This window comes from Canis lupus, chromosome 1, assembly GCF_048164855.1.
Source record: "Canis lupus baileyi chromosome 1, mCanLup2.hap1, whole genome shotgun sequence".
In the NCBI taxonomy this organism is placed as follows: Eukaryota; Metazoa; Chordata; class Mammalia; order Carnivora; family Canidae; genus Canis; species Canis lupus.
This window is the reverse complement of record NC_132838.1, coordinates 112,712,278-112,739,790: the sequence shown is the minus strand read 5'-3', so window position 1 is coordinate 112,739,790 and position 27,513 is coordinate 112,712,278. Positions and strand designations below refer to the sequence as shown.

Sequence of the window (27,513 nt, the reverse complement as noted above, 5' to 3'; positions counted from 1 at the left end):
TCTCAGGCCTCTATGAAAGGCACCGTTGGGGAGGGAGGGCAACATGGACTGGCTGGGGTTTACAGATGGTCATTTGGGTCTAAAGTGGAAAGCTTCAAGGGTAGAGGAGCAGGCAAGTTAGAGACCAGGAAGGAGAACTCTCCGGGGAGGGCTGTGGAGGGTGGGGCTCAGAGAGAGGCAGGAGTGAAGGGGTGGGTCATCCTGAGACACCAGGAGTTTCTGGGGACAAGCCGGGGAGCAGAGACTGGAGAATGAGGAAGCCCAAGGGAGAGACAGGGGCCAGAAGGGCAGGGTCCCACAGGTGGCAGACACAGGTGGGAGCAGAAAGTGCAGGACCAGGGTTGGGGACAGCAAATGAACAAAGACATACCGGAAGGCACAGACAGAAAGACAGCCCAAAAAGAAGTAACTGGGGCTAAATGAGAGAGAAGGACACACACACACACACACTCCTCGCCTAGAAGTGAGGCACCAAAAGAAACAGAGACAAGACAGGCAGCATGAGGTGGCAGAGGCAGATAATCAGGCGGGCCTGGGCCCCACAGGCCCAGACCCTTAGGCAAAGCCAAGTAAAGGTGGAAGCACAGCAGGCAACAGGGCAGAAGGAGCCTAGTGAGGGGGCCTGCCAGGGGAGGGAGACAGATAAGCGGGCAAGCAAGAGACATGGCCAAGGTAGGAAGGGGACATCCGTGAGACAAATGGGGTGCGGAAGAGGGCAAAAAAAAAAAAAAAAATGACCACAGGTGCAAGTAGGAAAACTGCAAAACTCTGAGAAGAGGAAGGCTAGCTGGAAAGAGACAGAGACAATGAATGTCAGAGCCACACAGCAGATCTAGAGAAGACGAAGGGGCAGGTGGAACAGGCACAAACTAGGAGAGGGGGAGCAAGGGCCCAAGAGGGAAATGTGGCAGGGAAGAAGATGGAGCAACCTGGAAGGGCAGAGGCAGGGACGGGGCAAGTGCCCAGGTAAAGGGGACAAGTCCACACAGAGGTGCCTCTGCCTCCCCCCAGGAGGGTCTTGAGGACGGTGGTCAATTCTGGAGCCCACAAGCCCCAAGGCATGGGACCGGATAAGGACCGACAGGCCAGCCCAGGATGCAGAAATGAGCAGAGGATGGGGCAGGAGGTGAGACCACCAAGGAAAAGGCAAAGTGGACCACAGAGTGGCTGCAAATAAGGAGAGAGGAGTGGATCTGGGGTAGGAAAGCGGAAAAGTGAGCAGGAAGACGGCCTCCAGGTGCAGGGGCAGAGGCAGAGCCAAGAGTGGACGGAGAGAAGTGGATAGAGAGCCAGACCTGGCGGTGTGGGCACCGCTGAAAGAGCCAGACAAGAGGCAGGGGAGGTTTGAGAGAGAGAGAGAGAGACATCAACAGAGACACACTAAGAAAGAGTTAGGCTAAAGGCAAACAAGAGAGAAGTTGGACAGAGCCAGAGAGAGGCCCAAGAGACACAGGGAATGGAGACTGTAAAACGGAAAGACATTTCCAGGAGACAGAGGGGATGGGATGGGGATGGGCTTGTGGCAGGTGGAAAGGATGAGCCTCCGAGGAAAGAAGAGAGGTGGAAAGAGAGAGAGAGAGAGAGAGAGAGATTGAGAGAGAGAGAGAGAGAGAGAGAGCAGAGCCAGTCACCGTGGGACCGCGGCTGGAGAAAGCAGGGGCGGAGACTGGCCGGGAGTCCCGGACGAGGAGTGAGCCCACAAGTAAGAGCCAGGCAGCCCCTCAGGACCCCCGGGGCTGGGGGCTGGGGGTGAGGAGGAGCTGTGCACCCAGAAGAAGGGTGAGGGGAACGGAGGTTGGGAGATGGGGGGCACGAGGCAGGCCCCTACTCGAGGAGGGGCAGGGGGACGTGGGAGCCCCACCAGGCGCCCGCGAGCCCAGCCTTCCAGGACCCAGGCTGGCCCCAGCCCAACCCCCGCCCCGCAGACACTCACGGATCCTGGTGGGACGGAGGGCTGGGCTCCCTCGAGGCCCGAGAAAGACAGCGGGAGATGCTCTGGCGCTGGGTGGTGGTGTGGCCGGGGCGGGGGGAGAGGGCAGTCCACAGGGCCCCCTCCCCCGCCGCCGACAGTGGCCCCCAACTAGTCCAAAACGGGGGCTCCCCAGGAGCAAGGAGGAAGGACAGGTGGAAGCGGAGAGGGCGGGCCGGGGCAGGGAGGAAGGGGAAAGGAGAAAATGGAGGAGAGAAGGGGAGAGAGGAGAGGGGGAAGGAGCAAATGGAGGGGAAGGAGGGAGGAAAGGAGGAGAGGAAGGTGAAAACGGAAGGGTGGGGGACACAGGCAAAGCCGGGGGAGGGGGAAGCCGGCCCAGGAAAGGGCCCCCGCCCCCTCCCCTAGCCGGGCCGGCCTGGGGGGGCCACAGGGGGCGAGGACTGGCTGGAGACCAGGAAGCCGGCCATCAGGAGGAATGGGGGAGGGGAGGGCTGGATTGGGGGGAGGGGGCCACCCCTTCCCCCCTCCCCCCTGGAGCCTTGGCCCTGCCCTGGATGAGGCAAGGGCCTGGAGTCCTCAAGCCCTCAGCCCCCACGGGAAAAGCATGCTAGGGGCGGGGAGAAGCCAAGGGGTGGAGGGGCTGGGGAGGATGGGGTGCTGGGAGACCCGGAGAGCCGAGAGGGGGGCAGGCGAGGTGGAGAGATGGGGAGGAGGGAGAGGAGGAGGGAGGGAAGGATGGAGAGAGGAGCAGGTGGAAGAGGAAGGCGGAGGAGGGTGGGGTGTCCCGGGGGCGCCCGGTGCAGGGCCCCGGTGGGAGGGCCTGGCCACGGACTCCTGGTCCCCTGCGAGGCGCAGCCGCGGCTCTGGGTCCCCAGCTGGGCCTGCCTCCCTGCTGCTGGCCACCGCCGCCACCGCCACCGCCACCGCCACCGCCGCCACCGCCACTGCCGCCAACACCACCACCACCACCACCACCACCACCTCCGCCGCCGCCGCCGCCGCCACCTCTCCTTCTCCCCTCCGAGGCCGCCGCCTGCCTGCCCGCCCGCCGCCCGCGCTGGGTCCTGGAGCGCGGGGGGGCGGGGGGGGGGGGAGAGATGAGGGAGGGAGGGAGGGAGGGAGGCAGGGAGGAGGGCGGGCGGGAGGAAGGGAGGGCAGCAGGCGGAGAAAGAGGAGGGAGGGGAGTCAGGGGGAGGGGGAGCCCGTATTGGTCGGGGCTGGGGGGCCCGCGAGGAGAATGCTGATGAGGGGGGAAGGCGCTGCATTGGACAGAGGGCCCACCCCCGGGCCACCCCCTCCACCACCATGCCACCGCCCTGCCCAGGAGCCCACGGAGATGAGAGGCTGGGAGACCTGAGGAGAAGGCCATGGAGCTGGGGGGAGAGGGCTACAGAGATGAGGAAAAATGCAGAGGAATAGCAAGCTGGCCATCAAAACTCACAGAGGTGGGCCAAGGTCCACAAACCCCACAAGGACAAGGACAGGAAAAAGCCCAGAGAAAAGAGGGGAAAGCCCATGGAAACATGGGAGCAGACCAGAGACAGCAAAGGACCTCAGAGACCAGGGCAGCCGGTGGACACAGAGAAGCTCCCATGAAGATGGAAAGAGGCCCATGGGAACAGAAAGCACTCCAGGACCTGGGGAGTGGTCCATGGGGACAAGGACACGTATCACAGAGACAGGGAGGCAGGCCACGCAAAGTGGGAGAAAGTCACAGAAATGGGGTTGGGGGAAGACAGATATCAGGAACCCATGAAAACAAGGATGTGTGGACATAAGAGGGCTAAGGCAGGAGAAGCCAGCCCCTGGAGATAACCGAGAAGCCCCCAGAAGTAGAAATAGTCCCTGTGGAGGGGAAGGGATGGGTGGGGAGAATGGGAATTGTCTATAATGCATTGAGACATCCTTGGGCCCCACAGACATGAGTGGGTGGGGTGAAGAGGCCCTCCTTCTCGGGCCACCACCTGAGCAGAGAGGTAGTGGGAAAGGGCAGGGAGATGGAGAGCAGAGCCAGCACAAGTGGGAGACTCCCTCCTAGGGAGCCCACTGCAGCCTCTCAGAGGAACGAGCAGGACAGGGGGATGGAAGACAGAAGCAGTGACACAGATCTTGGAGTGGGGGTGGGTGGTGCACGGCTGGGTGGGGGGTGAAATTTGGGGGGAAGGAACATGACAGTTGGCGCTGAAGGCTGAGCCCGTGACTCACCACCACCCCCAATGCTCGTGATGGGGAGGAGACACTGACACACTCACGTGCAGCCCCCCGCACACGTGACCATATGCCTTTCACACACACACACACACACACACACACAGAGCACATGGCAACCCCTACACCAGCCTGGCATAGGAAGCCCTTGTCCCATATGGAGCATCCCTGACATAAGCCTGACACATACATTGGACCCTGAAGGACCACCAACTTTGCACACACCTCCTCCCCCTACATAGACAACACCTGTGGTCCCCCAACGCCCACCCTCAGCTCCAGGAAAGCTGAAAGCCTAGACTCTCACTGGCCTCTAGGCTTTTGCTTATGCAGGGACCCCAGCAAAGAACGCCTATCCTCTCTAAAATAAACCTACCCCGAAATCTAGTCCCATGCCACCCCTCTATAAAAACTGACCCAGGCCTCAGCTTTCTCCTGTGCCATCAGAAGAGAAGGAACCTAGCTAGAGGACCTGGGAAGTCCAAGCAAAAGGTCTGAGCAGAAAGGGACCTGACATGTTGAGCTGGACCCTTGCATTTTCAGGTGGAAAAGGAGGCTTCAGCGGAGTGAGAACCTACCCAAGTGCATGGAGCCTATCAAAGGCTGAGTCCAACTTCTGGGTTCTGGCTCCTGCCCAGGTGATTTCACCCTGATGGCAAACCCAGATCACCAGCTTCAGAGCTCACGCATTCCCATCAACTTCTTTTCTTTCCTTCTTGCATTCATCCATTCAACACACCATGCAGGACAGGACATCCACCTGGCCAGGCAGGAGAGCCTGGGGGCCAAAGGCACAGACCAACACAGTCAACCCCTGGGTTGGAACCCTGGCTCCATCTCCTCCTAAAGATAGGCAAGCAGCTTAACTCCTCTGGGCCCCAGTCTCTTAGTAAAGTGAGAACAGTAATTCCTCCCTCCTAGGGTTGTTGAGATGATCAACCTGATAAAGCATAGAAAGCACTAAGCACAGTACTTGGCACATCATAACAGGCTGAGGATACAGGAGCTATTGTTACTGAGCTCCTTGAGGTCCTAATAAAAATTCCTACATAGCATTTACTCTATGCCTCACCACCATGGCACAGGGGCTATTATCCTCATTTCACAGATGAGGAAACTGAGGCACAGGGGAGTGGACTTGTCCAACAAGACAGAAGTGGCAGGGTCAGTGGGGAGGCCGGTTGGCTCAGCGGTTTAGCGCCACCTTCAGCCCAGGGCCTGTTCCTGGAGACGCGGGATCCAGCCCCAGGTGGGGCTCCCTGCTGTGTCTCTACCTCTCTCTCTGGGTCTCTCATGAATAAATAAAAATCTTAAAAAAAAAAAAAAGAAGAAGAAGAAGAAGTGGCAGGGTCAGGATTCCAATCCAGATGGCCTGGTTTAATTACACTGGCTTGCTGTTAGGGACTTTAATGTAGTGGGAAGTTAGGGTATCCAGTTAGAAACCAATTGAAGGACACGGCTAAGGTGATGACCAAAGAGTCAGACCTAGTTTCTACTCTGTATTTGGGGCTCCTTGGTCACTTTGAGCCTCAGGAAGGTAAAAAAAACAAACTCCTCTGAGACCCAGTTTACTCATTTGAGAAATGGTGGTGTGTGGGGGGGTACTAGTTAGAACAGTGAATCTCTTGCACCCCCACTCCCCACCCCCAGTCCTTGGGTTTGGAGAGTAGCTCTGAAAACGTAGCAATGCTCTGCCAACGCCCTGGGGCCAGAAAGGAAGATGAGCAGCAACGGCCCCTGGACACACAGAAGCTCCACCTTCCCAGTTGCCCTGGGTCAGCCTAGAAGGAAGGCACCTTGGAAGGAAGGAAGCAGAGTCCATCTGCTACAGCGTCACTTTCTTTTTTAAAGAAAATTTTAAATTTTATTTAATCATGGGGGGGGAGGGGCGATGAGCACAGGCAGGGAGCCCGACGTTGAACTCGATCCCGAGTCTCCAGGATCACGCCCTGCGCCGAAGGCTGCGAAGGTGGAAGGTGGCGCTAAACCGCTGAGCCACCGGGGCCGCGCCACAGGGTCACTTTCTGCAGGTGCTCACCCTAGCTGCCCCTCAGGTCTTCTACGCACTCCCCCACCCCCACCCTCTCCGTTTCTTCCAGTGAAACTGTCCTTGGCTGAAAATGAATGGAATCCCATTTCCTCCCCTCTTCGGGTTTTCCTCGTTGCCTCGGATCCCCTCGCTCCTTGCTTCTCCTTTGACATTTCTCCTTCCCCCTCCCTCAAGAGTCCCTCGGTCGACCTCCCCTTCCTCTTTTCCATGAAAGGAGTCTGGAGCCTCAGTTTCCCTTTTTATTCCCTCCATGTGCTTGGTGCCGCAGTCTCCCTCCCCGCTGGGCTGACGGGCGCCTCACTTTCTCCCTTCGCCCCGGGGGGGGGGGCTGCTGCGCCACAGTTGCCCCGCCCTCACCCCTCTGAGTGTCCTGTGCCTCAGTTTCTCCAACTTCCCCCTCCCCCCCGTCCGACCCCGACGCGACTCCAGCCCGGCGTCCCCAAGATGGCGCCCGCAGCCTCGCTCCGCCGCCTGACGTCACCGCGCTGCCGTCCCTCCTTCAGGCGCCAGGCGGAGTCGACGGGGAGCTGGGGGAGGAGCATCCTCCAGGGGGCTTAAAGGGGCGGACACTATCAGCCCGGGGCCGGCCGGCGAGGGGACTTCGCTGGAGGATTGGTTGGGCACCGCGGGGATCCCAACGCTCCATCCTATTGGCCCAAGGCTCACAGACGTGAGCGTCGATTGGTCGAATGGCCGGAGCCAGACGGACGCTGATTGGGTGCGTTCGGCCGATCGCGGAGCGGCCGAGGGGGAAGGTAGGCGGGGCGTTGCTGAGGGCGATTGGGGGCGAGAGCGAGGCTGCGGAGCAGACGAGAGGCGACGGCGGGAGCTAGAGAGGGCGCAGCGCTAGGGTGGCCGCGCGAGGGGAGCGGCGGCCCGGGCCCGGGCCCGGGGGGTGCGAGACGGCGGAGGCGAGTGAGTGCCGCGGGGGCACCGCGGGCCGGCGCGGCCCGGCTCCCCCCTTCCGCCGCTCCCGGCCTCTCCACGCCACCCCGCCTGCGCACTGAGGCCCGGAGGGGGCGCGCGCCCGGCGGGGAGGGCGGAGCGGCACCAACGGCCCCCGGGGCGCGCGGGCGGCGGGGCGGGGGCCGGGCCGGGGCGGCGGGTGGGGAAGGGGAGCTAGAGTCGTGTGCTGGGCTGAGTGAGGGGGGGCGGGGCTCGGGCCGGGGGCCGGGAGGGACAGGGACCTCGGTGGAGAGGGAGGCGTCAGAGCTGCCCCCCGGGAGAGGCTCCGAGGCCCGCGGGGCGGGGGGTGGGTATCGAGCCAGGGCCTAGCGGTAGGGCCGTCCGGGACCGAAGCGGGGTGGACGGTTAGAGGGGGCTTGGGTGTCCCGGGAGGGGCTTAGGGCGTGAAAAAAGAGATAAGTTAACAGAAAGAAAACAGTTATGCCTGGAGGGTATTAGATCAGTGAGAGGGGCTTGGTGTGTGAAAATGAATATTTTAGCAAATAAATATCCCTGGGTGGGGAGGGGGGGTTGGGATTTGGAGCCGAGGGAGAGGTCCGAGTGTGAAGAACGGGGTTACGTTCATGTGAAGAGGAGTTGGGAGGTGGATACTGTTGGAATGGGGTTGGGGTTGAGAGGAGCCCCTGTGCAAAGGGTTAAGTTATGTAAAAAGGGTGTCTGGGTGTCCCTAGGATAGGTTGGGTAGAGGTGATGTTTTTGAAAAGTACAGGGAATTAGGTCAAGGTGAAGAGTGGGAATTGGGTATCCCTGGAAAAGGTTAGGGTGGTGAGAGATCCGCGTGCCAAGTGGCAGAGGGGTCTTGGCACTGCCAGAATGAGAATGAGCTGTTAGGTTGACAAGAAGTTGGGGGTCTGGGTATCCCCAGGTGATAAGCTGGTGAGAGGAGTCTCGCTATCCTCTGTCTGGGCTGGGGGGTGAAGGGGTTCAGCATATCAAGAAGATAGGTATTCCTAAAGGGGATTCTGGCAGTGGGAGGGGTGTGTGTGTGTGAAAGTTTAAGCCTTTGTGAAGAGTAGTCTGGATCTCCCTCGATTGGGTTATGGTTACAGTACATGCTGGGATGTTTTTGCAAAGGAAAGAAACTAAGTTGTCATAAAGAGGGGGTCTGAGCATCCCTGGAATGGGTTAGAGTGGGTTGGGTCTCTGCAAAGAAGAGAGGTCTGTTTATGCTGATATGAAGAGGGGATCTGGGCATCGCTAGAATGGACTAGGGTGGGAAGGGGTCTTTTTGAGAAGAAGAAAAGATTAGGTTTATAACAGGGACTGGGGTCTGGATGTCCCTGGCAAGGGTTAGGGCCCCGTGGGTTTGTAAGGAAGGGTTTGCGTTGATAAGAAGACCGTATCTGGGCATCCCTGAAATGGGTTAGGGTGGGTCATGTTGTAAAGAAGAGGGCTCGAGGTTGATATGAAGAAGGGTGTGGGCATCCCTTGTAGTGGTTGGGGTAGCTGTATATGTGAAGAGGGGACCTGGGGACTCTAGGGGGTATTAGAATTGTAGGTGAGGTCTCAATGTAAAAAAGAAGTGATTGCCGTGAAGAGTATCTTGAGACATGACTTAGAGGGTCACGGGTAAAATATAGGTGTGAAGAAATAGGTTTTTGGGAAGTGGGGCTGGATGTTCTGGATACAGGGTTAGGGCTGTGGGAGAGGGCTTTGATTTGGAGAGAGGTTTGAGTACTTTGAAGAGGGGGATCATCTGGCTCACATGGGGAAGTGGTTAAGGAGGGAAAAGTGTAGGTGTGATGGATTAGGCCAATGTGAGACAAGATGGTTGAGGGAAAGGAGAGTTTGATGTGAGGGATCTGGGCACTGGAGGGAGAGACTGTGCGCTTATGTGAAGGAGAGCAGTTGTGCCATGTGCCGGGCCTTGGGGCAGTTTGAGTTCTCTGGTGTAAAAAGATGTTAGGAGCCAATGGGAGGGAACAGAGGAGGAGCAAGGCTGGGAGACGTGGCAGCAATTAGGGCCTGTGACGGCTTCCCCAGGCACCTGAGAGCAGGAGTGGGGTAGTAAGTTGGTAGTCAGTTGGGCAGCCCCAGTGGCGCAGTGGTTTAGCGCCACCTTCAGCCCAGGGCATGGTCCTGGAGACCTGGGATCTAGTCCCGCGTCAGGCTTCCTGCGTGGAGCCTGCTTCTCCCTCTACCGGTGTCTCTGCCTCTCTATCTCTCTCTGTCTCATGAATAAATAAAATCTTAAAAAAAAAAAAAAAAAGTTGGTAGTCAGTGGAAGGAGGCTCAAATGGAGAGGACACAGGTTCCTGGGGCATGTGTGTGGCTGTGGGCCAGCTGAGTGGCAGAGGAGATGAGGGGTTGGACAGGTTTACAAGAATCCGGTGGGTGGAGTTTGATGTGCATTGATTTCAGACGTGAGACTTGGGTAGATTCTAGGAAGGGACTGCTGAGAAGGTTCTGTGCTTGGTAGCGTGTTCCGGAGAGGAAGGATTGCTAGGGAGTAGGGCGGGAATGAGAGATGGAAGTGAGACTTTAGAAGGTAAAATGCATCTAAGGTTTTGGCTGGGGGAGGGGGGTGCTAAGGAGATAGAATTGTCCCTGGGAAGGACCGAGGAAACAGCAGTTTAGCTATTATTTGTCCCCATCTCTTTTCTTTTCACAGCCCAGGGCCTTGCTGCCGCCATGACCGAAGAATCCGAGGAGACAGTCCTGTACATCGAACACCGCTATGTCTGCTCTGAGTGCAACCAGCTGTATGGGTCCCTGGAGGAGGTGCTCATGCACCAGAACTCCCATGTGCCCCAGCAGCACTTTGAGCTGGTGGGCGTGGCTGACCCTGGAGTCACGGTGGCCACCGAGGCAGCCTCTGGCACAGGCCTCTATCAGACCCTAGTGCAGGAGAGCCAGTACCAGTGCCTGGAGTGTGGGCAGCTGCTCATGTCCCCCAGCCAGCTCCTGGAGCACCAGGAGCTGCACCTGAAGATGATGGCTCCCCAAGAGGCCGTGCCAGCGGAGCCGCCGCCCAAGGCACCTGCACTTAGCTCTAGCACCATCCACTACGAGTGTGTGGATTGCAAGGCGCTCTTCGCCAGCCAGGAGCTCTGGCTGAACCACCGGCAGACGCACCTCCGGGGCGCTTCTACCAAGCCTCCAGCCCCGGTTGTCCTGGGGTCCCCAGTTGTCCTGGGGCCCCCCGTAGGCCAGGCCCGTGTGGCTGTGGAGCACTCCTACCGCAAGGCAGAAGAGGGTGGTGAAGGGGCTGCTGTCCCTTCTGCCACCGCCACCACCACCACTACTACTGAGGTGGTGACTGAGGTGGAGCTGCTGCTCTACAAGTGCTCTGAGTGCTCCCAGCTCTTCCAGCTTCCAGCCGACTTCCTGGAGCACCAGGCCACCCACTTCCCTGGCCCTGGCCCTGAGTCTGAGGAGTCTGCCTTGCAGCAGGAGACCCTGACTCCATCAGCCACAGAGGGTCTTGGGTCCCAGCCTGATCCCCTGCCGTCCTCTGACCATAGTTACGAGTTGCGCAACGGTGAAGCCATCGGGCGTGACCGCCGGGGACGCAAGGCCCGGAGGGACAACAGCGGAGAACCAGGCGGGACAGCCACCCAGGAGCTCTTCTGCTCTGCTTGTGACCAGCTCTTTCTTTCACCTCACCAGCTCCAGCAGCATCTGCGGAGTCACCGGGAGGGCATCTTTAAGTGTCCTCTATGCAGTCGTGTCTTCCCCAGCCCTGCCAGTCTGGACCAGCACCTCGGAGACCACAGCAGTGAGTCTCACTTTCTGTGCGTGGACTGTGGCCTGGCCTTTGGCACGGAGGCCCTCCTCCTGGCCCACCGGCGAGCCCACACTCCGAACCCCCTGCACTCGTGTCCTTGCGGGAAGACCTTCGTCAACCTCACCAAGTTCCTGTACCATCGGCGTACACACGGGGCAGGGGGCGTCCCCTTGCCCACAACACCAGTCCCCCCAGAGGAGCCTGTCATTGGTTTCCCTGAGCCCGCCCCAGCAGAGACTGGAGAGCCAGAGGCACCAGAGCCTCCTGTGACCGAAGAGGGCCCCGGAGGGCCGGCTGCTTCGGGCACCTACCGCTGCCTCCTGTGCAGCCGTGAATTTGGCAAGGCCTTGCAGCTGACCCGGCACCAGCGTTTTGTGCATCGGCTGGAACGGCGCCACAAGTGTGGTATCTGTGGCAAGATGTTTAAGAAGAAGTCTCACGTGCGGAATCACCTGCGTACACACACAGGTGAACGGCCCTTCCCCTGCCCAGACTGCTCCAAACCCTTCAACTCACCTGCTAACCTGGCACGCCACCGGCTCACGCACACGGGGGAAAGGCCCTACCGGTGTGGGGACTGTGGCAAGGCCTTCACGCAGAGCTCCACGTTGAGGCAGCATCGCCTGGTACATGCCCAGCACTTCCCCTACCGCTGCCAGGAGTGCGGTGTGCGTTTCCACCGCCCCTACCGCCTGCTCATGCACCGCTACCACCACACGGGCGAGTACCCCTACAAGTGTCGTGAGTGCCCCCGCTCCTTCTTGCTGCGCCGGCTGCTGGAGGTGCACCAGCTTGTGGTCCATGCCGGGCGCCAGCCGCACCGCTGCCTGTCCTGCGGGGCTGCCTTCCCTTCCTCCCTGCGGCTCCGTGAGCACCGCTGTGCCGCTGCAGCGGCGCAGGCCCCACGGCGCTTTGAGTGTGGCACCTGTGGCAAGAAAGTGGGCTCGGCTGCTCGGTTGCAGGCGCACGAGGCTGCCCATGCGGCTGCTGGGCCTGGAGAGGTCCTAGCTAAGGAGCCCCCAACCCCACGGGCCCCCCGGGCTGCTCGCACACCTGTTGCCTCCCCAACTGCCCTGGGGAGCACAGCCACGGCAGCTCCTGCAGCCCCTGCCCGACGCCGGGGCCTGGAGTGTAGTGAGTGTAAGAAGCTGTTCAGCACAGAGACGTCGTTGCAAGTGCACCGGCGCATCCATACAGGTGAGCGGCCATACCCGTGTCCGGACTGTGGCAAGGCCTTCCGTCAGAGCACCCATCTGAAGGACCACCGGCGCCTGCACACAGGCGAGCGACCCTTCGCCTGTGAAGTATGTGGCAAGGCCTTTGCCATCTCCATGCGCTTGGCGGAACATCGCCGCATTCATACGGGTGAGCGGCCCTACTCCTGCCCTGACTGTGGCAAGAGCTACCGCTCCTTCTCCAACCTATGGAAGCACCGCAAGACCCACCAGCAGCAGCACCAGGCGGCCGTGCGGCAGCAGCTGGCCGAGGCAGAAGCTGCTGTCGGCCTGGCTGTCATGGAGACTGCAGTGGAGGCACTGCCCCTGGTGGAGGCCATTGAGATCTATCCTCTGGCTGACGAGGGGGTCCAGATCAGTGGCTGACCCTGTCCCCATTCCCTCTTCAGCACTATTGTGCCCTGTTGCTGAAGAACCTCCTCCAGCGTCCCTTTCAATCTCTGTAGATACTGTGCCCTTTCCTCCACCTCTCCTAACTGCCATGTAAGTTCTGTAACTGGATTTATTCTCCCGAGAGGGGGTTGATCTGGGGTCTTTAATATGCATAAAAGGCACCCCACCCCCTGACCTTCCACCTGTTCACACTGGTGGCCCCAAGTTGAAACAGTCAATAAAGACTGAATTGGACATGTGTTCTGTCTGGCCCAGCTGTGTGGGTGGAATTTGGGAGCTTTTCATGGTTTTTTCAGCATCCAGAACAGGGCCTGGCGAGTAGTAGGAGCTCAGTAGACATTTACTGAATTCAGGACTCAGAGTCTGAGCGCATGGCTCAGCAGGGACTTCACCCTGGTGCTCAGCAGGGACTTCATTGGGAAGCAATGTGGCTGTCTTGCCACCAGAGGTCCCCACAGCACCATGGAAAAACTTGAAGTTGTTTCAATTGGTGGCAGGAACATTTGGGAAAATCTGAAGGTTTTTTTTTTTTTTTCTCACCACTTCTGCCCTCTACTCCTGTGCCAGTGTGAGCGGTCTCCCCCCAAGGCCATCTGAGTTTCTCACTATGGGTCCCTGAGGGCAAATGCAGGTCTGGGAAAGGCATGATCTCCAGGGCAGTTGAGGGTGGCTTCTGGGACCAGACCCAACTGTGGAGTTAGAGAAGATTCTGGAAGTTAGCCTCATAAGGGGAGCTACCTTGGCGCCCACCTAGAATTCTGGCTTAGCCAACAGATGTGGGGAGAGGGGTGGTTGGAGTGGCTCTCTGGCATTTGTCTAGTTTGTCTCAAGAACTTAAGTTTTTATAATAATCGTCACACTGACCTGTGAGGAGAAAATCTTGTAGGGAAGGAGTCTGAAGTTAGAAGCAGGGAGGTGATTTGCCCAAGGTCATTCAACGACATAGGATAGAGCTTGATTTTAAGCCTAGGTTCATCTGGTTTAATCGCCCATGTGTTTTCCTCTGCAGCTGCTGCCTTCCACATGCCTGGGGGAGGGCGGTTGAGAAGATGGTGATTGGTGACAACTCTCAGTTTCTGTGCTTGTCTTGTCCCTAAGAGCCGTAGCCCAGGAAATACAAGCCCCACAGAATTGCTCTGTGACAGTGGGATGATCACCGTTCCTCAATTGTGGTTACCTCATATTCCAGTCTTTCTGTTGGAGAAAATTCCTATTTGGAACCCTAAGGAGAGATGAAGGGAAGCTGTTTGTATTGAAACCAAGGAAAGGGAGGCCTGAGACCTGCCCACTCAGACTGTTACTCTCGGCCCCCTCACTGGTCTTCTAGCCTCTGGGCACCAAGCTTGGGGAAATACACTGGCCTCACCTATGTTCAGGTGAAAGATGAGAGCTCAAGAGGGGAGATTTATCAAGGCTAGGTAGATAGATGGTAGACCAGAGCTAGAAACCAATTCTAGCCCAGGATAGAAATTTTACTACTTAAGCCTTATTAAAGAAAAAAATCCCGTTTGATAACCTGACTGCCCCTAATGAAGAGCACTTACCTGTTAAGCAGTTGTTTTCAAGCAGAATGTATGGATGACAGGCACTGTCAGTGACCTCATATCCTGCAGAAAGGATTCAAGCTATCTTAGCCCAGCATGCCAGATCCCCTTTAATCCCCAGGTAGAGATTCCTTCTCATACTGCCTCCCAAGAAGAGCTACAACATCCTGAAAGTCATATCAAATAAGTGCTTAGAACAACTGGGGATTTATCCTTGCCAAACCAGGTAAAAATCAGGTTGAATCAAGGGACAGGGTGGAGTACCTGGGTGGCTCAGTGGTTGAGTGTCTGTCTGCCTTCAGCTCAGGTCGTGATCCTGAGGTCCTGGGATCAAGTCCTGTATCCTTCTCCCCGCAGAGAGCCTGCTTCTCCCTCTGCCTGTGTCTCTGCCTCTCTCTCTTTGTCTCTCCTGAATAAAATCTTTAAAAAGAAAAGGAACAGAAATGGGGGAGGGGTGGGTCCTGAGGGTGCTGGGTGACTCCCAAGATTCAGCAGGGAAGAATGGCTCTGTGACAGTGGGATGATCACCGTTCCTCAATTGTGCCTTTTCAGAGCCACTAATGAAAACTGTAGACTCCCACCCTGTGAAAAGTTGACGCATGCAAACACATTTATGAGCAAGACTCATTCTTCACCCGACTGAAACTTGATGGTCCTCAGTTGAACCACTGTCCTAAAAAAAGGCACTAAGCAAACCCTTGTTGGATGCTGGGGTTTGAGCTGAAAAGGCAAAGGTTCTTGAACTTTAATGTTTGGTAAGGAATTCCCCTAGAGGTTCAGATCCAGCAAACATGTCTGGATGAGACCCAGGAATCTGCATTTTACTTTTTTCATTTATTTTAAGAGAATCTCATTTAAAATTTTAAATCTGCATTTTTTTTTTTTTTAAGATTTTATTTATTCATGAGAGACCCAGAGAGAGAGAGAGAAGCAGAGATACAGGCAGAGGGAGAGGCAGGCTCCACACAGGGAGCCCAACGTGGGACTTGATCCCAGGTCTCCAGAATCAGGCCCTGGACTGAAGGTGGCGCTAAACCGCTGAACCACCAGGGCTGCCCTGCATTTTATTTTCTTTAAAGATTTTATTTATTCATGAGAGACACACACACACAGAGAGAGAGAGAGGCAGAGACAGGCAGAGGGAGAAGCAGGCTCCATGCAGGGAGCCCAATGCGGGACTCAGTCCTGGGACTCCAGGATCACGCTCTGGGCCAAAGGCAGGCTCTAAACCGCTGAGCCACCAAGGGATCCCATAAAATCTGCATTTTATTTATTTTTTAAATATATAATTTTTAAATTTTTTTAAAATTTATTTATGATAGTCACAGAGAGAAAGGCAGAGACACAGGCAGAGGGAGGAGCAGGCTCCATGCACCAGGAGCCCGACGTGGGATTAGATCCCGGGTCTCCAGGATCGCGCCCTGGGCCAAAGGCAGGCGCCAAACCGCTGTGCCACCCAGGGATCCCCAAAATCTGCATTTTAAACACCAATTCTGGGCAGCCTGGGTGGCTCAGCGGTTTAGCGCCGCCTTCAGCTCAGGTCGTGGTCCTGGGATCGAGTCCCGCATCGGGCTCCCCGCACAGAGCCTGCTTCTCCCTCTGCCTGTGTTTCTGCTTCTCTCTCTCTCTGCCTCTCATGAATAAATAAAATCTTAAAAAAAAAAGAAATTCTGGGGTGCCTGGCTGGCTCAGTCAGTAGAGCGTGTGGCTATTGATCTCGATGTTGTGAGTTCAAGCCCCACATTGGGTGTAGAGATTACTTAAAAGTAAAATCTTTAAAAATGAATAAATAGGATACCTGGGTGACTCAGCCGATTAAGTATCCCACTTTTGGGGTCAGGTCATGATCTCAGGGTCATGAGATGGAGCCCACCATTGGGCTCCAGGCTGGGTATGGAACCTGCTTAAAATTCTCTCCCTCTCCTGCTTCTCCCTCCACCCCAAATAAATAAGCACACCAGTTCTGATGCAAATAATCTGCTGACCCCTCTAAGAAGAGCCTTGCATTGCCTATTTTTAGTTGGATATGGAAGCTACATAAGCAGGAATGTCAAGGGAACACAAAAGTGGTCCTCTATTGCCCACTATGCTCTTGACAAGAGGAGGCCCAAATGTGACTCTCTTTTTTTTTTTTTTAATAATTTTTTTAAAAGATTTATTTATTTATTCAGAGAGAGCGAAAGAGAGGCAGAGACACAGGCAGAGAGAGAAGCAGGCTCCATGCAGGGAGCCCGACGTGGGACTCGATCCCGGGTCTCCAGGATCACACCCCGGGCTGCAGGCGGCGCTAAACCGCTGCGCCACAGAGGCTGCCCCCAAATGTGACTCTCTGAGGGAGGGCATGTGGAGCAGTTGGGCACATTCACGGGACTGTAAGTGGATACCTTGTTCAGTTCCAGAGTGTTCTCAGGTGTGCTGCCTGTGCAAGTCACAAGACCTGGGTAACAAGGAACTCAGGTCTGAAGGATTCTGACTGGACCACCCTACCTGAGGGGGCTGGTCCAAATGACCTTCCTCTATACCAACATCCCACATCCCCACGCATACTGACCTGTCTTGAGAATTGGGGAGGTGCCTTTTTTCAACCTTGCCAAAACGATGCAGTGTGAATGCTTTTTTATCTAAGTGATCCAGCTCCTATTCTTTTCCTTTCTCCTATCTCCCCCATCCCTTCCTACTGAATTTTCAGAATTCCAGCATCTATGTGCCAAGCATTCATCAGAGGGATGGAACAGCAGCAAGGAGACTTGATGCCAGTGAGGAAACCAGTTGTTGACACCATTTCTGATCTCCAGTGGTGAGGGTTTGGGGATCAGCCCTGTGAGGCCACTGTTTGTGCCAAATGTGACATAGGCTGGACACACAAATTTGAGTGAATGAGAGTTAATATCACTCTGAAAAAGAGTGTACCTTATACTACCAGACAACTTCAAAGTCAACTATTTGTCAAGGGTCTGGTTATAGTTCCTCTGGGAATGGAAGTGGGGAAGGACTCACTGGCTTTCTGGTTTCCCCATAGCTCTCATTTATTGAAGACCATGTGCTAGGGGTGTCCTAAGCACTTACCCGTCATCTCCTTTAATCCTTGCGCCCCATAGGGTAGGTACTGTCTCTATGTTACAGGCAAGGACATTGGAGGTCAGATATCAAAAGTCCCATAGCTTTAAAATGGCAGAACTGAGACGTGAATTCAGAAATTTGAATTCATCCTAAATTCCGAGTCTCGGTTCTGATCGGTGAAAACATGGCTCAGGCAGGCCCCACTTCTGAACACTTACTGTTTGATGAGAAGCAGAGCCTCCCCTCCACAGCACACACGTACCCACCGCCCTTACCAGAACAGAGAGGAGACCACAGGAGAGCAGGGCAGCATTTCTCTCTGTACAGTTTTTACTTTTTTATTTTTTGATGTTGTTCAGATGAATGACACACTCAAGTTACAAAAATGGGGCCTTAAAAGAAGCACATTGTACAATGAACAAGCAGATTGGAGTTAAGAACACTGAAACGCTAACCCGCTACCACGAGAAGAGACAGGGAGGTGGGTACAGGATGGGAAGGGAGGGGCTACCAACACAGGGGTTCAGACAGAACTGAAAGTGGGGCTCACTTGCTGAGAACGGACCAAAGGCAGGTCTCCTCCGGGCCCACTCAATTTCCGGAAGCCACTTCATGGTCTTCCTTGCCCGCTACTTGCCACCTCTTCCCCTCCCCATCCCAACCTAGTCATCTGAATGAGCAGGTGAGAGACACCCACTCCAGAAAGGGCCGAGCCACTCAGATCTTTACCAGATGGGTAGTCACCTTGCCTCAGTGCAGGCTTGGATTTGGGAGGTGCTGGTGGCAGCAGTGGGATAAGAAGCCAGAAAGGAGCTAGCAGAGAGGCCCCTGCTTTTCCCCCAAAGACTCCTTGCCCCTTCCCCACCCCACAGTGATCCAAAGGCCCTCTCTACCTGCGGAGAGAGGCCCTCAGTCACCCTGCAATTATGCAAATAAATTAATACTGAGCCCCTGGGCTTGGAGGACAGGCTGGGGGAGGGGCAGCAGGGATTGAGGAAAGGAAAGGGAGGCAGAAGGGGGAGGGGTCACAGACATAGTAAATAGTTGTCTCCGTCCCAGCAACACTTCTCTCTAGATTTTTTTCTCTCCTTTTTGTGTTTGTTTAACAAGGAGCTAACATTTCAAGGACAAATACTTAAAAATATACATAATTTTTTTCTTCTTTTTCGCCTTTGTCATCGTCATCTTGCTTTGGAGACTGCTGAGGTCAAAGTTCAAACCGCACGCAGGAACTGCGGCTTGGAGTTTTTGTGTATTTTTTTTTTAATTTTTATTTTTTAATTTTTTTCACTTTTTTTTCCAACGTATAAAAAGGTAGCGGAGTTGTCTGTGGGTTTTTTTTTTTTTTTTAAATGGTTAAATCTTTGGTTTGTTTCTTTTTTCTCTTGGAGGCCTTTATCTCTCGCACTTGCCTTTCCCACTCGGAGGCCAGTGGGGGCCCGCGTGTCTCAGTCTTGCTCAGACGGTCTCACTCTCTCTCTCTCACTCAGTTCCCCCTACCCTGGGCTAAAGGGAGAGAGAGGCACCCTGGGATTTGGGTGGGCAAGGAAATTAGTTGGGTCAAGAGGTCATCACCCTTACCCTGTCCACCCAGGGTGTGGGGCTTGGAGACCCTCTCTTGGCCTTCCCCAGGGAGGAGATATGCAGGGGGGAACTAATACCCTTCCTCCCTCCTGTCCTGATCTTATTAGCCCTAACTCCTCCAGGGCTTGGGTTCCCCATCTCCACCCACCCCTACTGATACCCCCCAGCCCCTCCTTCCCACTTCCAGCCCCCACCCTCCCAGAAGAGAACAGAGAGGTGTTTTCCTTACTGGCATTTTTTTTTTTTTTTTTTGGCACAAAAGGCCCACCATTAGGGCAGACCCATTCATTCTCTGTCCCTCCCTCAAGTAGGAGGTCAGGGTCAGGGAGAAGAGAAATTCAGAAGGCTCCCCCTTTCTCCAATGCACTCATCTTCCTCTCTTCCTAGACCAGGCCGCTGCCCCCCCCCACCTCAGACATCTCACCTAGCCCAGAGCCTGGCTTGGGGTCTCCCTCCCCATCCCCCACATAAAGTCCCCTAGCCCCCCCCCAACTCTCTCTCTCACACACAGACACACGGACACAGGCTCTGTACAGACCACAAAATAAAAACGATGAGATAGTTTTGTTTCCCGGAGTCGAGACAGGGGGTACTGGAGTGGAAGGGGCAGAGCGGGGTGGGGGGCATGGATTCCCCCATCACCTCCCCAACCCTGGCTCCCTCCAGCCCCCCAGCCCCTTGCCCTGGCTGGCCCCCAGCCAACGATATTTGGTTTCCTTTTTTTTAACATTAAAGTTCTATGAGGTATTTGGTGCCTTATCTCGAGTCCTCGGGGGAGGGGGGCCCAGGGGAGAGACCTGGGGCACACTGCCCCTCCCTCCCTCCCACCCCCTTCCCAATATTTGGTTTCACAGCTGTAGTTAAAGCTTGGGATTTGGTTATTTTTCCCCTCCCAGGAAATTTTTTTTCTTGTTTTCTTTTCCCAGTTATGGGGGTCAGATGGGGAGGGTCCCCCTCACCCTCCAGGCTGCACGGGGGGGGGGGGGGGTCCCTCCACCAGTGTCAGGGCATCGGCCCCATCCCTGCCCCTGCTTCCTCTGCTCCTCTCTGCCCTGCTCCCCCAACACCAGGGGTGCGGGAGAGGTCCCCAGTGGCAGGACTTGATGGGGAGGAAGCAGGACGAAGTGGGTGGTGGTGAGTCCTGGATTTTCTTTCCTTTTTTCTTTTTTTTTTTCTTTTTTTTTTTTTTTGTGTGTGTTTTTTTTTTGTGTTTTTTTTTTTTTACTTTTTTTGTTTTTTTTTGTTTTGTTTTTTTGTAGTTTTTTTGTTGTGTTTTGTTTTTTGGTCTAGAATCATAGTTTTTAGTCATCTCCACCATGCCTTCCATGCTGCCTGTCTTCTCGGAGGGGTTTTGGTCGTAATTCCTTTCACTTTGCTCTGCTCAAAAGTCCTTCCTATCTGTTCAGGAGCCCTTGGCCCCCTCGCCACCCTTGGGCTGGGGCCCAGGCTCTCTTGCCAATCCCATCTCTTCGGAAATAAAAATGGACAAACTCAGAGGTAGGGTAAGGGCAGGGAGTAGGTTCAGCGGAGATGCTTACATTCTGGCGAGGATGGGTCGACGGCAGGCCAGGCCCCATTGGTGCCAGGATGGGAGAGGCAGCTACTCCACCACTGCCCAGACAAGGCACCCCGAGACCCCCAAAACAACCGAGTCTCTGCTGTCTCCATGGCCCAGCCCAACAGTTTCATTTCCCCGGGTGGGAGAAGGGAGACAAGAAAGAAAGAGAGAACGCTGAGACCTTGGGGCCCAGGGTGGGCAGCTGCCTCTCCTCGGAGTGTCCAGCCGATTCCCAGGCTCCCAGGGGGGGCTTCCAGGGGGGCTCCCGGCTGCTCCGCCCAGCAGGGGTCAGGCCTCTGATTTCAATGGCTCTCGTCCTTCACAGCAACACTTTGGTTTGAGGAGAGACACAGAAAGACTGGAGACTGAGAGAGGTGAGAGAAGAGCCAAGAAGAGGGAGAGGCAGAAGCAGAGAGAGAACAGACTGGAAAGAACAGAAAAAGAAATGAGAGGAATCAAACCACCCGAAAGTTTGTTCGTTTTCCTTCGTCCATTCTTTTTGCTTTCTTATTCCTTTTTTTCCTGTTTTGTTTTGTTTTTGTTTTAAAGCTTTTTCAGTGGATTGGGGGGCAGGGAGCAGGGGGCTCTTCACCCCTGTCCCTGACCCCCTCTCTCAGCCCTGCCCACCCGCTTCCATCCGCCCTGGCTGAGGGACAGGCCCTGCCCCAGCCTCCCCCTCCGGCTTTCCCGAAGACGACGTCCATGAGGTATTTGTGAAGAGAAAGAAGCGTCTGTCCTTCCATCCGCCTTGAGGACCAAGGGCCTGGACCACTGGCGCAGGGGCTTGGCTCCACCTCGCGGCTCCTTCTTATTCTTGAAGAGTCCTCGTCTTCTTTCCCTTAAATATATATATATCTATAAATTCTTTTTTCTAGTTTTAATTTATTGTTTGGTTTTTTGTTTTTGTTTTTTTGTGGTTTTTTTTGGTTCAAAACTTTGTTGGCCTCCACAATAGCAGGAGGGCAAAGTGGCTCCCGGCGGCGTCTCTCCTCTGTCTGTTGAGACGTGTCCAGGGCTGGGCAAACACGGGGTCCAGCCAAGACTCAAGGGAGGTCTCGTGGGAGTGGTGGCCACCACAGTGCCCTCTCGGATGGGGACCACAGGTCATGGCACTGTCCCCGCCACATGGACCCTGATGGGGATATCACCTCGAGGAACCCCACCACTGGGGTGCGTGCGTGTGTACATGTGTGTGGGGTGGGGAGGGGGAAGAGGCATCTGCCAGTATCAGGGGCACAGGGTGGGAAGAGTGAGGTGAGTTCTCTTTTTGGTTTCTGGTCAATGTCAAAGAACGTGAAAGATCCCACGGATAGGCACTGGAATATGAATTTTTTTTTCAGGGAAACTGACAGACGAGAATGGGAAAAAAGACAACTTGAATGCCCTCACCTCATCCCTCTTGCCCGAAGCTTCCACCTTCCCGTGGGCTGGGGAAGGGAGTGGATTCCAGAGCAGAAGAGGGTGACGGGTTGAGGGGGGAACGAACGTGTGAGAGCTAGAACTTTTCAAAACGGCCTAGCCCACCCTTCAGAGGGAAAAGGGGGAGGTACAAGGGGTGAAAAGTCATCCCAGGCCTGCCCCTGCACTCTCCCCTGGCTGGGGGAGGGAGGAGGTTAAAGCGAGACCCCCCTGCCCAAGTAGGGAGAGCTGGGGGCCAAGGGAGAGGGGGACACATGGTAGGGACACATTCTGTTGAGCGCAACGCTAAAAATTCTGTACATCCTTTGGATGAAGCTACTGAATATTTGGTGTAAGGTTGTTCACGCCCCTTCTCTTTCAACTTCTGGAAAAGAACATTTGGCGGGTGGTTCTGAGCCCACCCCGTTGGCCCCAGGCTGCTGTGCCCTGTCTTTGCTGGCCCAGGGCTAGGGGCTGGGGCTGGAGGCTGGCACATTCTCTTGCCTTCTCTGGCCCCCACTGGGGGAGACCAGGTTGGGGGTTGGCCCCCAGCTAGGGGCTCGGCGAGAGGTCCGCCCTGCCGAGGCTTCTCTGCCCCTGGCTGGGGTTCTTATTTGGTGTCATAGCGGTGAGGGTGAGCACACTGAGGTCTGGCTCGCAACTGGTTTTTGGTTTGGTTTTGTGGGGGATTTTTTTTGATTTTGGTTTTTGTTTTTCACCTCTGGTTCCTTTGGGGCAGCTGGTTTCTGTTGTGATTATTTTTGGTTTCTTTTTGTTGGTTGTTTTCTTTCATTTTCTTTCTTTCTCTCTTTTTTGTTTGTTTGGTTTTTTTTTTTTTTTTGGTTAGTTGGGTTTGTTTTGTTTTTTTGGTCTTTCCTTCCTTGTCACTCCGGCTCCAAGGACCCTCTGCGCCACCACTGCTGGCCTCCTCGCCCTCTTCCCAGGCGGGGGACTGAGGTGGGGGTCAGAGGAGTAGGAGGGGAGGCAAGGCGGGCCCTCACTCAGGCTTAGACCCTGCCTCGGGCCCCCCGGAGCCTCCAGGGGTCTGTGCTGCCGCCTCACTGCAAGTGGAGGACGAGGACGAGGACGACGAGGAGGACGAGGAGAGGCCCGGAGACTTGCTGGAGATGGAGGCCGCCACGGCCGCAGCGGCTGCGGAGACCAGGCCCACGCCAGGTGGGGCACTGAGCAGGGGCAGCCCAGCGTGGTTCAAGAAGAGTGGCGAGGTCACCAGGCCAGGGCTCCCTGGGGCCGCGCCGGCCGCCCCCAGCACCAGGTTCCCGCTGCCGTCAAGGCTGGTAAGGGGCAGGGTTCCACCAGAGGCCAGGGCTGGTGGGGAGAGAGAGAGGCTGGGCTGGGGGCACCTTCCAGCATCCTGCCCGCAGTGCCCCCTGTCTTCCCATCTGTCCCACTGACCCCCATCAGCAGCCCTCACACCTTCCCCACAGGTGAGATGGGTATGAAGAGGCGAGCAATGCAGTGAGCGGGGGGCAGGATGGCATGGCTGGAGCAGCAATGAGGGGGGCTCGAGGCCCCAGGGGGCCAGGCTGGTGGCGATGGGAGTGACATGAGGCAGCACGCACCTTGGATAGTGGCCAAAGGGTTGTTGCTCATGAGGGCTGGACTCAGCCCGGAGCTCAACCCCACCATTGTGCTTCTGCAAGAGGCAAAGCAGAGGCGTTAGCAGGGGACCCGCTGGCAGCAGAACTGGGGCACAGCTCCCACCCAGGAAGCAGCAGCGACCTTGCTTCTCTCCCCACAGCCTCCCTAACTGCAGGTGTCCACTTACCCCGTGCTGGGGTTCAGGCCCGACAAGCCGATGGCCGAGTGGCTGCCTTGAGGGCTGGGATTTGTGCTGTTGGTGGTGGCCGGGGGTGGGGGAGTGACAGAGGGGATGGAATTGAGGGGGGGCGCGGCCCCGCCCCCGCCCCCACCCCCTCCGGCTGTCCGGCTGGGATGGAGTGTCCCCACAGCTGAGGATAAGGTAGTAACTGCCAGAGAGAGATAGAAAGAGACTTCAGCTTTCACTTGTCCTCCACCGAGGAACCCGGTGTCGGTGTGAACTGGGCTCACCTTCCTCCCCAGCTTGCGCCCTGCAGCATCTTCTCTGGAGGAACATACTTAGGCCTCCCACCCACTCTTCCCACAGCCTCGGTGACAGAGATCACGATAATCGCAGTAAGAGCAGTTGCCACTCACTGAGCCATGCCCTGTGCCCGAGTGCCCGGGTGCGCTCACACACAGCACGAACCTTGCCCTGAACCCCTGCTCCGGGCGCCCAGAAGACTATGCCCCATGGCTCCCTCTAGGAGCCAGGCAGGGGGTTGCGGCTGTGCCCACCGAGGTGACAGGGCTCAGAGCCCACACTTGGGCCAGACAGCCAGGGCAGCAATTTCCTGGCTGTTCAGTCCCATCTGTGCCCTTGGGCAAGTGCCTTCACCTCTCTGGTCTTCAGTTCCCTAATCTGGAAAAAAGGTATAATAATAGAACCTATTTCATAAAGTGGTTGTGAGGATAAAATGAGTCATCAATATTCTCATTTCAAATGAGTTTAGATAGTGCCAGGCACACCCTTATTACTTTATAAACTTCCACTTAATAACTCTTAATATGAGAAAAATCAATATGATGTTTGTTTTCTATTCTTTTTTGTTTGTTTGTTTATTTATTTAAGTTATCTCTATACCCTATGTAGGGCTCGAACTCACAACCCCAAAATCAGGAGCTGCATAGTCCACCAACTGAGCCAGCCAGACTCCAGTTTTCTATTATTCTTGTATATGGTGTTAAACATGCCTGTGCCAGGAAGGGAGTAAAGGGGGTTTGGTCTGGTGTACACAGACATACACACTCTTGTATGTATATATTCCTGTATATAGCTTTTCTGTGTATTACACGTTCACAAAGATTTTATAAAAACTGAGGCTCAGAGAGGTAAAGTCACTTCTAGAGTTCACAGTTTATAAAAGCCAGGAACAGAACCTGAGTACATCAATGTTTAGCAAGCCCATGTTTTTCTCATATGAAATCATAAAGCAGATGAGAGCCGAGCTGCTCTGGCAGGAAGGGATGAGGCTGCCCTTTCCCCTCTGTGACCCCTGCCTCCCTCATCCCCAGGCTCAGCCTTGAGGCCCACGGATGCCCTGAGCTACTAGAGAACCTCGGACCTGTACTGTGTCCTCCCAACACCCCCTCACAGGCTCCTGCCCTCCCTGACCTGTTGTGCTCAGACTGCTGGAAGCTTGGGACAATGGCAAGGTCCCGGCACCCCCTTGGGGTGTGACCTGGGGAAAGAGAAAAGAAGGCATGGTGAGGCCATTTCCCAGCACCCCCCATGACACTCCCTGTGGGTAAGAGCCCCAGTCATCTGCCCCAAGGCTGGGGGGAGAGGGGCTTTGGGCACAATGCAATGCTTGTATTATGCTATGGTTCTTTCCATCATATCTATCTTGACATTTACCCAAAGTGATTTCAAGCCACAGGTGGGAAGAAATAACTCCCAGTTGACAGTGTTCCCCTACCTTTCTTCTGACACCATCCATTGCAGGTCTAAAGTGTGCATAAGCGCGCGCGCGCGTGTGTGTGTGTGTGTGTGTGTGTTTGCACGGGGGTGGGGATGAGGGTGGGGAATGGGTGTTATGATGATAAGGGATATCTCTGCATCAGAGTGTTGGGAGGTCATATTGCTTGACTTTCTGGGACCACCCCCACCAGCCTCCTTGGCCTCCCTGCCTCCAGTCCCATCCTTCCATCAGCTCCAGAAGCCTCATTTAATGGAACCCTGTCCCTCCCCAGCTCAAAACTCCTCCTTAGCTCCTCACCGCCCATGGTTCACGTTCAAGCTCCTCAGCATGTTACTTGAGAATCTGGCCCCTGCCCACCCCCTATACATATGTATTCCTACTCCACCCACATTAAAATGCACTGGAGTTCCTCAGTTTGGTCTCAGCACACTCGGGCTTCTAGACCATTGCACACAGCAGTCCCTTTGTCCATGCTTCAAGTGGCTGGCTACCTCTCCCTCATCCTTTATGACTCAGTTCAGATGGTCTCTTCTTCCTCCATACCAGGGGTGGGGGTGGGGGGCTCCCCTCTCCAGTGTCACAGCCTTTTGCACGAGAGATTCAATAAAGGGGTGTCCCAGTGTGTCTGATCCCGAGTGGGCTTGTGTCCAGCTGTGAACCTGAATGTACAACCAGGGACGTAATGCTGTCCCTGCCTGCATCTGTGTGTGTGGCTGTGAACCTTGTGTGTGTCGGGGCGGGGACAGTACCTCCATCTCCTACCTGGGATCCATCCCTGTGTGGCCCTGCCCTGTGACAACTATTTTTGGCTCTGTTGGTGTGTCTCTGTGTGTGCTTGAATCCCCCACATAAGACTACAGTACCCTGGAAACTGTGTCCTTGTGTGACTGTGCTCCACCCATATGACAGCCTGATCCCAACGGTGAGTCTCCCTGCCTCTGTGCTAGGCACTGTGAACAACCCAGTAGGCTGTGCTTCTTCATAGACATGGCTGCCTAGGGGCATGGTGTTGCCATAGCTTTATGCCCCACCCCCACCCCTCAGAGGGGTTCCTGGTACCAGATGGGGGCTGTAGCTCGCCGGTTTCCCCGGGCTGGGCAACATGGGGGCTGCGCTGCACGGGTTGATGCGTTTTTCCTTCTGGCGCCGGTTGCAGAACCAGACGCGGATCACTTCCTTCTCCATGTGCAGCTGCTCTGCGATCAGCAGGATCTCCTCTGAGGTAGGCTTCTGGTTCTGTGGGCAGAGGGGTGGTGAACCCCAGGTCCACACTAACACACCCCCCTCCCATCAGGGCTGCCCAGGAAGCCACGGCCTCACCGCTAGAAAACTCTTCTCTAAGGCGAAGCGGACGTTTGTCTCGATGCTGGTCCTCTTCTTGCGTCTCCGGCCGGGGAGTCCGTCGAAGCCCAGGCTGGGGCTGCTCAGCTGGTTGGGGCTGGGCAAGCTTGAGTCCACAGACATAGTCTCTGTGCCCAGGAGAAGACGGGGGCATGAGAGGGCGCCTCCCAGGCCCACCACCCACCTCCCGCCGTGGGAGCCCCAGGCCAGTCTCACCTGCGTCGTTGAGCCACTTCTCCAGGAGGGGCTTGAGTTTGCACATGTTCTTGAAGCTCAGGTTGAGGGCCTCGAAACGGGAGATGGTCGTCTGGCTAAAGTCGTTGCCATAGAGCTTGCCCATGGCCAGGCCCACGTCACCCTGGTCCAGTGGGGTGGGAATGGGGTCAGCGGTCAGGCCCTGCCTTTTGGTGCCGGGCTCACCCAGGTGCACGGGCTAGCCACACCCCTGGCCCTGCCCAACCCCACCATCTGGCTAGGCCAGGTCACCCTCATGCCCAGGCCCGTGCTGCTGGGGGGCCCAGACCTGTGTGAAGCCCAGCTTGATGCGGCGTTGCTTGAAGGTGCGGGCGAACTGCTCCAGCTCCTCCAGGTCACTGGGCTCCTCGGGGTGGGATGGTGGCTCCAAGCATTTGGGGGGCTGCGGGTGCGAGAGGTGCGGGTCGGGCAGCGTGGGGCGGGTCACGGCCTGGTAGGGTGGGCAGGGGGGGTGGGATGCAGGACCGAGCACCAGGATGGGGCTCAGCGATGGCTACGCACTCCTCCTTCCCCTTCCCTCCCAGCGGTCCCGCGTCTTCCTGCAGGCTCTTCTGTACCTGTCTCCAGGAGGCTGATGCGCACTCACTGACCCGAACTCTCTCTCTGCACATTCCCTCCCAGCCTGCAAACTCCCAGAAGGAGCAGCCAGCTCCATTCAACCAAGGACTTTTTTCCCTGGAGGTGGGGGCCATGGTTTTATCGTTCTCTCAGTCAGGGAATCAAAGACTGGCTCTGCTACC

The 27,513-nt window shown here is 56.0% G+C and overlaps 3 protein-coding genes and 1 long non-coding RNA gene across 25 annotated transcripts in view; 1 reads left to right on the top strand and 3 right to left on the bottom strand.

The window, feature by feature from the left end:
- The window catches only part of GRIK5 (glutamate ionotropic receptor kainate type subunit 5), a 52,095-nt gene extending 49,255 nt beyond the window's left edge, over positions 1-2,840 (bottom strand). Inside the window, exon 1 of the mRNA XM_072776216.1 lies at positions 1,934-2,840. The gene's annotated coding sequence lies outside the window, so the exon portion shown is untranslated. The remainder of the gene's footprint in view (positions 1-1,933) is intronic.
- Positions 1,582-12,748, top strand: ZNF574 (zinc finger protein 574). 7 transcript variants are annotated; one of them, XM_072776254.1, is made up of 2 exons: positions 1,582-1,702; positions 9,766-12,748. In XM_072776254.1, the coding sequence occupies exon 2, from the start codon at positions 9,786-9,788 to the stop codon at positions 12,480-12,482; it is 2,697 nt and encodes an 898-aa protein (XP_072632355.1). In that variant the 5' UTR covers positions 1,582-1,702; positions 9,766-9,785; the 3' UTR covers positions 12,483-12,748. The 7 variants fall into 7 exon arrangements, with proteins under 7 accessions (XP_072632355.1, XP_072632359.1, XP_072632331.1 ...); XM_072776258.1 differs by lacking the exon at positions 1,582-1,702 and adding an exon at positions 6,889-6,943; XM_072776230.1 differs by lacking the exon at positions 1,582-1,702 and adding an exon at positions 6,955-7,103.
- LOC140604810 (uncharacterized) lies at positions 11,896-14,891 on the bottom strand. Its single transcript, XR_012007642.1, has 5 exons — positions 14,318-14,891; positions 14,054-14,220; positions 13,687-13,731; positions 13,374-13,536; positions 11,896-13,198 (listed from the first exon to the last, which is right to left on the bottom strand). It is a non-coding gene; the product is annotated as an uncharacterized lncRNA (long non-coding RNA).
- A 6,674-nt stretch (positions 14,892-21,565) lies between these two features.
- The window catches only part of POU2F2 (POU class 2 homeobox 2), a 91,823-nt gene continuing 85,875 nt past the window's right edge, over positions 21,566-27,513 (bottom strand). For 8 of the 16 annotated variants that reach the window (XM_072776282.1, XM_072776293.1, XM_072776264.1 and 5 more), the window contains 8 exons: positions 27,042-27,203; positions 26,735-26,876; positions 26,498-26,646; positions 26,237-26,413; positions 24,871-24,937; positions 23,443-23,644; positions 23,237-23,310; positions 21,566-22,982 (listed from right to left, as the gene is read on the bottom strand). In XM_072776282.1, the coding sequence (XP_072632383.1) occupies positions 22,651-22,982; positions 23,237-23,310; positions 23,443-23,644; positions 24,871-24,937; positions 26,237-26,413; positions 26,498-26,646; positions 26,735-26,876; positions 27,042-27,203 (1,305 nt within the window). In that variant the 3' untranslated portion in view covers positions 21,566-22,650. The remainder of the gene's footprint in view (positions 22,983-23,236; positions 23,311-23,442; positions 23,645-24,870; positions 24,938-26,236; positions 26,414-26,497; positions 26,647-26,734; positions 26,877-27,041; positions 27,204-27,513) is intronic. The other 8 variants (XM_072776268.1, XM_072776326.1, XM_072776348.1 and 5 more) reach the window with 3 other exon arrangements.

Coding starts and splice junctions, on each gene's coding strand:
- ZNF574 (XM_072776221.1), top strand. CDS start 9,615: ATGAGAGATGGAAGTGAGACTTTAGAAG. Junction 9,643..9,765: donor TGGAAGTGAGACTTTAGAAG/GTAAAATGCATC, acceptor TTCTTTTCACAG/CCCAGGGCCTTGCTGCCGCC.